This window comes from Plasmodium malariae, assembly GCF_900090045.1.
Source record: "Plasmodium malariae genome assembly, chromosome: 1".
Lineage (NCBI taxonomy): Eukaryota > Apicomplexa > Aconoidasida > Haemosporida > Plasmodiidae > Plasmodium > Plasmodium malariae.
Genome location: NC_041775.1, coordinates 244097 through 255749, shown reverse-complemented (window position 1 = coordinate 255749; position 11653 = coordinate 244097). Strand labels below are relative to the sequence as shown.

Genomic DNA, 11653 nt, shown 5'->3' with positions numbered 1-11653 from the left:
TTTTTTTTTATTTTCTTTTATTTTTTTTTATTTCTTTTACTTTTTTACCTTTTTAATTTTTTAATTTTTCAAGTTGGTATTTTTTATTTTGTATTTTGATAAACAAAAATGCAAATTTATTAAAAAAAAAAAAAAAAAAAAAGGAATTTTAAAAAATATATATTAAGTTGTACAAACGGAGACAGCAACGAAAAAAAGAGATAAACGGTTCTAAACATATGTACATATATATGCATATGTGTAAGTATGCCCGTACATATATACGACAACACAATGGAGATGTATCAAAAACAAATAAAACAAATGCAGAAATTGAGAAAAGTTATTCCGGTGAATCATTTAAATGATACAAAATAAAAATTACATACAAGTGTGGAATTTATAATATTATGAATGAGAATTTAAAAAAAAGATTATGGAAATTTTTTTTTTTTTTATATTTTTTATGCAAAAGGTATGCCTATTTTATCCAAAGCTTCTTCCATTAGATGAACTAGGGTTTCTTCCGTATCTTTCCTTTCCAGTCGTTCCTTTGAAAATTGAAAAGATAAGCGAATAGATGAATATATAGTGGTACAAACGAACAAATATAAGTACACGTCTGCACACATATTCTTGTTCTGGATTTTTCTACAAAATATTTTTATTGCATAAATTGTAGAGTAGTATAGTTTTTTTTTTCTTTTTTTTTTTTCCTTTTTTTTTTTCCTTTTTTTTTTTTTTTTTTTTTTTTTTTTAAAAAATTTATACTTTATCTATTTCTTTTTTTATTCTTGAAAAGTATTGCTCAATAAGGGATACTAAATTTTCAGAATAATTTTCTCTAAATAAAAAAGAAAATTTTGGAGCATGTAACATATATATATATATATATATATAATGGGATATGTATGTCATTATTTGTTCCTTATTTGTACAATTTTACTTTTAAAAGTATGAATTACCTTGTAATTTTCTCATTCTTAATAATTTTAATAATTTCGTTTATTTTGTCATCTACATCCCTTAGAATTTCCTTTTCTGTTTTTACCCTTTCGCTTATTTCATTTTGAACAATAGATTTCAGATTGTTAATCTCGCACTGGGGAAGAGGGTTACAAAATATAAACATATATAAATGAATATACATATCGATAAATTGGTTAAAAATTATTTTTGTGTAAGACTAATATACATGCAAAAATATTATGAAAATGTTAATTCTTACGTCATAATATTTTTTTAACGAATCTTCCTTTTCCTCCAGAAGGTCATATTCCTCTGTAATCTCCTCCCTATGGCGGTACACACATAAGCTATATGTATAAATCTTTATATTTATACATAAACGTACAAATAATATATTTTATACATGTGTGATGAAATATTTAAAAAAAAAAAAAAAAAACTTATAATACTTTAATAAGCTAGCTTTATTTTGAAAATCTTTTATCAATTTTATTTTAAGTTTGTTCCACTCTTCCTTTTCTTTGTTTATAAAATCTTCCGCTCTGCTCGAGTAAAGAAAAATGTCATAAAAAAAAAAAAAAAAAAGGGAAGGAAATTAAAGCTATATATCCACGAGCACATATACGTATATATTGATATATATAACTGTGGGCATATGTAGGCAAGAAGCCACATTCTCATTCTTCTTTACTTTTGCTCAAGGGCTTGTAATTTCATTTGGTGGTCATTTTTAAATTCCTCCAACTCAGCTTTATAATTATTAACATCCATTTTAATATCGTTAAGCTGACATTTGCGTATGAATGTATATGGGTTGTGTGGGAAGAACAGAATAAAAAAAAAAAAAAATTAGAAATATTTAGCACATTTTCTAAAAGGGGTAAGAATATGCATATATATGTGAACTAATTAGTAAAAGTTCACAAAGTTCTACCATCTCTCCTTACCTTTTCATTCAATCTTTCGAATGTCCTATTAGAGTTTTCGTTCATTTCCACAAGCTTCTCCTCTAATGCGTTGATCTTTTCATTTAATTTCTTGAGTTTTAAAAAATAAAAATTGCTACATTAGTGTAAGTATATAATATGAAACTATTTCTTAATATTTATTTTAAAAATTGAGAAAAAATAGTAAGTAAATATATACTTTGTAGATTTTTCATTATTTCAAATTATACTTCTATTTTTTCATTTTTCTGCAACTCAATGCTAAAGTGTAACCCACTTAATCTTTTCTCAAGCCTCTGAAGTTTCTCCTGTAGTTTGAAAAAGACACATATATAGGTAATTACGCAATAACGTGTTTATGCAGTTGTGAAGAATTCTAAGCATGGATGCGTAAAAAGTATAGGTTATAACTGTATATATATATTCATATATTTCTTTATATACACTATTGTGCTTGTTCTGGCTTAAGGAAAACTGTTTACTATAAATTCCGCTCTTACTTAAATCTTCTATACATAAGAAAATAGGAGGGAAAAAAAAAAAAAAAATGTATATATATTATATATATGTACAAACATGATGCAGATACTCATAAGCAAATCATTACTACGCCTGTAAAAAAATAAATGCATTTTTTTTTAACATTCTTTTTTTTTTACCCATTTTAAAACATTTTATAGCTGTGAGAAATTACATTACATAATTGGAATAAATCAAAAATTTATTATTATTATTATTATTATTATTATTATTATTATTATTTTTTTTTTTTTTTTGTTCCTTAATTTTGCTTATCTAGACATATGGATAAAACATACAATTGTATTTAAAAAAAATAATAAATAAAAGATTCATTCATTTACTTCATTTCTTTATAATATCCTAATGTAAATGTTTCTTAATTTTAATTATGGTTTTTATGAAAAGTAATTATGTCCAAAATAATAAACGTAATGAAGTATTTCTTTTTTAAAAATGTTATTTTTCAAAATTTCATTTAAATTTTCCTAAGTATATTCGAAAATAAAGAAATGAATAAAAAAAAAAAAAAAGAGAAATAAAATTGCATTTTCAGCTTCATAAACGTATATTAAAAGAAAAGGGAAAATATTTTTCTATTTTTGAAATAATCAGGTGAATATATTAAATTTTGATGTGCTCTGTTTATATTATTGCCTCATTTTTTTTCGATAAAAAAAATATGTACAAAAAAAAAAAAAATATTTTATGTGATAATGCATATATAGTTTCTGGGGATATTGGTGTTTTCTAACGTTATTATGTATATACGTACGTATTATTGTGTACGTGCATGTATACCTATTTATACTTCTATACATTTTGTCTGCTTTAACAGTCTTGGCGTTTATCCGCCTTTAATAGCAGTGAGAGGTTAATCGGTATTTATTATGTATCTACCAGTGGTTCTTTTTCTTTTAACGCTTTTATGAGAAATAAAGAAAGTAAAATAAAAAAAGTTTAATTTCTGCATATAAGGTTAACATTAATTGTTCATGGATAAAAGAAAAAAATAAAAAGAATAAACTTTTTGCCTAAATGACTATTAAATGTATAGGCAAAATAATACTGATAATATATTAGAAAAAATTATATTTTAAGAGCAGCTTAAATATAATACAGATTTTAAAACTGTATGAAAAATTCACCGCAGCATTGTAAATTGAACAAGGAAAAAAGGAAAGAAAAAATAAATACCTAAATTTGTACATATATAAATGCGTATATGTATGAATATGCATAAACATATGTATATATACATTATATTGCGAGATGGTTGAATGGGTAATGCGTGTTAAATAATACAAGCATCGTATGTATTGAATGAATAGCATAATTCCTCTGTATGGAATATACTGCATGCATTTTCCATGTAATTTTGCGTACAATTTTTAACTGTTGTTTCAATTTACGGAAAAATTATGAAAAACTGCAAGAATATTTTACGTAAGCATATATATATATGTATGTGTACATTAAAGCAACTTTAATTAAAGTTGAATTTTTTTTTTTATCTTTGTGCATGAATTTTATTACATCCATATATATAAAAAATACAACAAAATATTTTTAAATGCACACAAAAGGAATAACGGCATACTTTATTGGAATGCCTTTTATATTAATGTGCAGTGTGCACGATAAATTTCTGCACGTGTATATATGTATGTATAAAATATATACATACGAATATATATTTATGTACATACATGCACGCACTGATAATCTATAAAAGACGAACGATATAAACTACTTGCGGAGGTTACTTGTATGTTTGTAAAATGGCACTCATATTAATTGCCATTTTTATTATAATTCTTTCTCATGACCACAATTATACTTGTTCATAAAAATATATATATTTATTGCTTGCCACTATTCATTTGTTCTTATATGTATGGAAAATTTTCATTAAACTGTTCACATATGTGTTTATGCTTGTAGTTATATGCTGTAGTCGTACAGTAATTATTCTCCTACTATAATACATCGGTTCAAGCATTAATTTAGAATAACCTTTTTTCTTTTCTTTTCTTTCTTTCTTTCTTTCTTTTCTTTCTTTTTTTTATTTTTCCTCAACCCATTCTCAATTTACTGTAATTAAAGCAAGTCTTCCCAATTTTCTACAATTTCCTCCACCTGCTCTACTTCCTCCTTGGCATCGTTTAAGCTCGAATTAAAATTATTATCATCTATTTGGTTATAGTTGGGGTCACTATAATCATTTGAGAATCCTGTATCATTTCCATAGAAATAGTAATTATCAGAAACAGTAACATTTTTAAGGTTAACAGCTTTATTTATTTTATTTAGTTTATCTAATAAGGAATAGTCAGCATTTTCTAAATGCTCGTTTAATTTAGTTATATGAACAACAGCTCTTTTAGATGTTATCCACTTAAGCCAAGGTAACCAATTAGCTTCATCATTTGCTAATGTATACTGATCACCAAATAATATAACTCCTCTTTTTGCTCTTGTTAACATAACATTTAATCTTCTAGCATCTCTTAAGAATCCTAATTCGTTATTTGCATTTGATCTAACAGCTGAAAATAAAATTAAATCCTTTTCCTTTCCTTGAAAACCATCAATAGAATCAATTTCTATTCGGTGAGCAGCTTCATATGGAAAGGATTCTTGAACCGCTTTTTTTAATTTCATCTTTTGTGCATCATAAGCAGTTAATATACCTATTTCATCAACTGATACACAACCTTCATTAATAATTGATTTTAGAACCGATATCAAGGGTTCAATTTCATATAAATTAAATTTTGATGTACCATATGCATTTTCAAATTTACTACCTGGTTTTCCTAAAGATACATCTATAAATGCTAATCTACACTTTGGGTTAGGCCATAAAAAACCTTTAATAATAGGTCTATTTTCTTCGGTAACATTTGCAGTTTTTAATTTATTATCATAAAAATGAAAATTTGGAAATGTACAAATACTTAAATGCATACGCCTTTGTGTGGTTAACAAATGAACAGGTGCAATTTTGGCCATAACAAACCTTTCTAGTAGGGATTTATCTAAACCTAATTTAATAGCATCAGGTGAGATAATAGTTGGAGGTAACTGTTTATGATCTCCAATTAGAACTAGATTATTACAATAATGACCTAAAGGTATAAGATTCGAAGGTTCAATTGATTGAGCACATTCATCAATAATAACTCTTTCAAATTTTTCATTATCAAAAATTTCATGTCCTGAACCAACACACGTAGCTATAACTACATTATATTTCTTAACAGCTTCAAGAAATAAAAGAGCTTTCATAACTTTCGCTTCTTTCTGCATATTATTTTTTCTTAATTTTAATAAATCTTTATAACGGTGAAATTCCATAATAGCTTCTTCATGGAAATCGCTATCACTTCCTGCCCCTACTCGAACAGCTTGAATATTTCTTTTTTTTAATCCTTCAACTAAGTTATTTGCTGCAACATTAGAATCTGCGACGGCTAAAATTTTTTTATTGCTATTCTGTCTATGCCAACTGTCTATAATAGCACAAGCAACATGTGTTTTACCTGTACCTGGTGGACCTTGTACAAGGGTAAGTCTCCTTGTTAACGCACTTAGGCAAGCTAATTTTTGAGAATCATTAAGGGGCAAATTTGTTGGTAAGTTAATACTTTCAATTAAATATTGATCAATTTCGTCTACATGTGTATTTCCAATTTGTTTATTTAAAGCTTCATTAAGTAAATCTTCATACGGGTTTTTTGCTTCTCTGCTGTACTCTCTTAATATATCATCATGTGGATTTTTTAAAGATTCATTATTATGAAAATCCATTTTAATTTTTTCATAATCTGCTATTTCTTCATTCAATTTCCCATTTTGTGCAATAAATTTTCCATGTTTATTATATGTATGTAGTATTAAGAAACGTATTTCAGGTGTGAATACATAAGGGGATTGATATTGTGTTGGCACAGAGCCTATAAAAGTAATTGATCTTAAAGCTTGTAACATTCTTTCATGTGTAACTATATTTAATAATAAATATAATTTATATTTAGTATATTTTACATTGGCTTTTTTAGTATTTTCAGCAGAAAAAATTCTTACATTAATATTATAACTTGTATTATCACTTTTTGTGCTTGTAATACTTCCTATTAAGCTATTAGACCATGCATCTTCATCTTTTAATAATTGATCACATGGTTTTAATAAAACAATATCATCTTCTCTCATTTGGGTGGATTTCATCCATTCTTTTTCTTCTGTCGTTAGAGTACATGTGAATGATAATATGGGTAATGTGATACTTTTCATTTTTAACAATAAAGATTTGTTTTCATGTAAATATTCAAAATCCCTTTTTTCTTGAATACTTTGTGCTAAATTGGCTTGTAATTCTAGAGCTAACATAATTCGATATTTTTTATAATAATCATGTGCACTTTTTGATATAAAAATGGAATAATCTAATTCCACTTCTTGTAGTAAAGTAATACAATGGAAACACAGTTTGTCATTCAAAACTACTACACATTCATCTATTAATTTTTCCCATAAATCTATGGAAACTAGTTTATGCACATAATTGCTATTATCACATTTATTTTGAATATACGGATTACAAAAGAACAAGTTACTTGAACTGTTCGTATATACTTCCTCTCCAGCATTATTGTACATACCTTTCGATATTTCTCCGTTATAATTATTTGCATTACACATATTGTTTGTATAATTGTTCATATTATTAGTTGAACTAGAATTCGTGTTATTTAACTTATTAATATTGTCTACTTCAATCCTCCCCTCTTTACTGACCTCTACAAGTGTATTTAACAATCTATTTATATTATCATAATTGCCATCTATTAATAATTCCCTTAATAAAAATATTAGAAATATAGACCATGCACTACTACTATATTGAATAATAAACTGAACTGCTAAGTTCAATGCTTTGGTTAAATCTTTTGATATTAAGTCTCTAATATATTGAGCATTTTTTCTATCAGTTGAAGAAACATATTCTATTAAATTATTTTTTACTAACATGTCATATGCAGCCTCACATTTCGCTAAACTTTTTGTACTTCCATATCCAACACTTTTGGATTTACAAGTTACTTTTCCATTTTTCCATTCCCATTCTAATGTACATTTATATAAATTATATACTTGTTCAAAATTCTCTGTTTGATGAATTTTATATCTAGATGCAATATTATTTCTTAACATCTGTATACTGCTCGCGTCTTGTTTTGTTAAGCTGTACGTGATAAGTTCTGAGGGATCTGAAATTCCTGCTGTTCCGACTCCTGCATTGTTTAAACCATTCATACTATCCCCTGCACCCATTTTATCGTTCATATTTGACATAATGATATTATTATTATTACTACTTCCACTATTAGCAAAGTTCATATTACCTGCATTGTTAATAACGTTACTCATGTCTATGCTATTATTCATGGTTCTTCCGTATAATGTGGCTACTCCCGGTTGTAACATCGGGTTATCAGCATTAAGAGAAGTTTTATCATTCGCACGGTAAATGGCATTATTATAATGGTTACCACTGCCAATACTACTTGAATTTTTATATAACATGTTGTCTCCAAAATTTCTGTTTGCACCTTGACCTTTCAAATGATCATATTTTCCACCCATGTTACCCATCATTTTTTCAAACACGTTATTATTATTATTATTATTATTTTCGTACATTTTATTCGTATTTACATGCATGTTTCCTCCCCCTTTTTTTTCTTCGACCATTTTCATGTATTCTGTTTCCTTTATTAATTGATCTTTTATATCATATAAAAGCATATACAACTTTTGCGTAGCAATAATTTCAGCTATTTTTTCATGAGCATGGACTCCCGTAGATTGATACATTTTATTATTAACTTTCCATTCTATATTACTACAATAAATATTGTTGTTAGTATTTAATTTGTTTTCCATATTTTTATGTTCAACTTTTAAAATAACATTTAAGCTATTTATCATCCATTTTGTCATTTGATCTAACTCTAAAAGGGATATATTTTTTAATTTTAATAAAATTTTTTTCACACACACTTTTTTACTTAACTTTTTTGTATTATGTGTTCCAGAAACAGCTATCTTTTCATCATTTGCAAACGTCCAAATGATTGAGTATTTTATTTTGTCATCTTCATTTACAAACTCTTCGCGTGATTCAGCTTTTAAATAATTCTTTCTTATATAAAAAAGCGTTAATATATTTTCATCCTTATACATATAATTTAAAAAATCGTTAAAATCATAAAAAGAAAATGCATCTGCATCCAAGTTAGGGGACGATGTTCCCGAATTCAAAGAACTTTGTCTGTTTATATTATTTCCGTTATATGAATCATCCATTTTGTTTAGCACCCCACTTGCATTACTTACACTGTTCACGATATTCATATTTTTTAAACTACTCGAAGATGCATAATTCCCGTAGTAGTCATTCTTCTTAGCTTCGTAACTCTTCAATTTGTTCATATCGTTATTGTAATTGTTTGTTTTGTTTTCATAGGAAATGTTTCTTGTATTCTTATTCATTCCACTGTTTGCTCCTTTTTCGTGTTCGCCTATCATTTTATTTCCATAATCCACGCTACTCAAGTTGTTTATACTGTTCACGTTGTTCATGCGACTCCCACTTTTTACTGGACCGAACATGCCGCTCATTGTGTTCATAGCGTTATAATTATTGGATATCATCTTATTTCGATTTCTATTATTATACACAGGCGAGTTATCCATCATGCCTCTTAAATTATTCGTCTTTTCATACATATAGTCTTTGTCATGATGGGCATTCTCAAAATTTTCACTTCTCTTAGATTCTTCATTTTTTATCAAACTATTTAGCTTATGAGTCCTCATACTACTGTTACTTCTGTGAGTGTTGCTACTAGGGTTATTCGTGGTAATTGCTTCACTGTTTGCTTTATCATTATAACCCATGGAATCGTCTGCATTTGCCATATTATTCATGTCAACGTTGTTCATACTGGGATCTCCAAACATTCCAAATTTTTTATTTAAATCGCAGTTATTCATATTATTATTGTTACTACTGCTATTATTGTTATTATTACTACTATTATTCATGATATCTTCTGATATTTCCCCTTTATAATTTTTCTGCATATATTTTACATTTTCCAAGTTTTTGCTATATTGATGGCTTGCAGCATTGTTTAAATTGGTGTTATATGAAGACATATTTTTTTTATTTGAACTAAAAGCATTTTTCATTTTAGATTTCATGTTACTTGGATAATTATCATTCAGATAACTAAATCGCTCATTACCCTTTGTAATATTATTATTATTACTTATTCCTTCCATGTTTAACCTTTTTTCATTTACATTACTTTTGTAATTAAAGTTTTTCATCGAATTTTCTTGATAAATTCCATTAACAGCGTTAGTTGTATTCATATTACTACCACTTCTTGCACTTACATTATTGCTGCACATATTTTTATCCTTTGCATTTTTTAGAAGCATGTGTTCTTTATTAAAATTATTCATTTTGAAATTATTAATATTTACGTCGTTATCATTCATATATGGATTATTATTATTATTATTATTGCTATTGCCATTATGATTATGCTGGATATTCATGGAATAATTTTTACTATCTTTAATGTTGTAATCTGTATAATTTGCACTCGTATTTACATTCAATTTCGTTTCACTAAAGGAGTGACTCTCCTCATTACTTTTTTTTCCACTTTCCCTGCTAAAATAACCCGAATGCTGAGGACTATTATTTGTATATTTTGTACTAATACTTCCACTAACGTTATTGTTATTTACGTAATTGCTGTTACTACTAATGTAACTGCTGGTCATCTTGTTTTTACTTTTGTTACTGCTGATATTATTACTATTACCACTGTTATTATTATTGTTATTGCTGCTATTATTATTGTTATTGCTGCTATTATTATTGTTATTGCTGCTATTGTTATTGTGAGTGTACTGTTTACTAAATACAGAATTTCTAAATTGGCTAAACCCCCTATTATAATTCTTTACATCATTGCTATTTTTGTTAAATTGAGTAACATTGTTTTCATTTAAAATTTTTTCATTTTCATTATTCGCATTCATACTTATCGAATTTGAAAATTTATTACTCATTTTATATTTTTTAGAATATTTACATATAAAAGCATTATAATTCTTCTTGTTAGGCCTGTTACGCAAACTTAATATATTAGCTTTTTTTGTTAAATGTGGTAGAAAAACTGAGTTGTAAAAACACGTACAATAATAGTTGGGTTTAATTATAGCAGTTGCTGCTTTCAATACGTTAATTAATGAAAAAATATACATGTATCGGTTTGATGGTAATATTTTTTGGGGTTTTCTTAAAATCATATCATATATAAATCTTTAAAACTGTTACAGATTGCCTTCCTTTGGGATTATCTTACACAAGTACATATATATATTTATATACTTATACATACATGCACACGTACATTCGCACACACATACATATATATATATTATATATGTACACAAGGGACGAACACGTTTCTTTATTTGATATTTCTAACGTTACAAGATTGAATGGCATACGCCCTCAAATATATGTATTAAGTACAACACGCAAATATATATTATATATATATGTATGTATTATGTAAATATATCCTAAATATGTATGTGTGTAAACGTATGTTATAAATGTATGTACAAAATATATAATTATATATTTGCATTCAAATAAGATGCATATATAAATATACATATAAAAAATACAGATAAAATAAAATTTTACAATATTTGGTAAAAATGAAAAAAATTGACATGAACTTTCGTACAAAAGCAAAGTATGTTAAAACTTTAAAAGAAAAAAAAAAAAAAAAAATATATATATATATATATATATATATATAAAGAAAATGTAGTACAAAGGGTTAAATTGAAAAAGTAGTTAATATGCTTTTAAATACGAACATGTAATGTATATATTTATATATATATATGCATACATATACATTTATTTATACATTTACATAGTTATGTATTTAAATATATGTGAGCATAAGTTGTAAAATAAAAAATGTAAACTGTATCAATATAAAATGAGTAAATATATTAATTCAAAGTTTTTTTTTTTTTTTTTTATCTTGATTAGTAAGTGTACGAATTATATTTTTTTTGTATGTAAATGTTATTAATAAAAATTAATAGGTAAAAATTTTTACTAT

General features: G+C 26.0%; 2 protein-coding genes across 2 annotated transcripts; both read right to left on the bottom strand.

Annotated features, from left to right (window-relative positions):
- Window positions 1-443: 443 nt before the first annotated feature.
- On the bottom strand, window positions 444-2488 carry PmUG01_01015100 (conserved Plasmodium protein, unknown function; the record flags this gene model as incomplete). The annotated part of the gene is made up of 10 exons (XM_029007622.1): window positions 444-530; window positions 751-823; window positions 945-1081; window positions 1208-1274; window positions 1398-1490; window positions 1640-1734; window positions 1896-1985; window positions 2126-2191; window positions 2340-2404; window positions 2485-2488. The coding sequence occupies 10 exons, from the start codon at window positions 2486-2488 to the stop codon at window positions 444-446; spliced, it is 777 nt and encodes a 258-aa protein (XP_028859945.1).
- A 2026-nt stretch (window positions 2489-4514) lies between these two features.
- Window positions 4515-10814, bottom strand: PmUG01_01015000 (erythrocyte membrane-associated antigen, putative; the record flags this gene model as incomplete). The annotated part of the gene is made up of 1 exon (XM_029007611.1): window positions 4515-10814. One exon carries the CDS (start codon window positions 10812-10814, stop codon window positions 4515-4517), a length of 6300 nt encoding a protein of 2099 aa, XP_028859944.1.
- Between the last annotated feature and the right edge of the window lie 839 nt (window positions 10815-11653).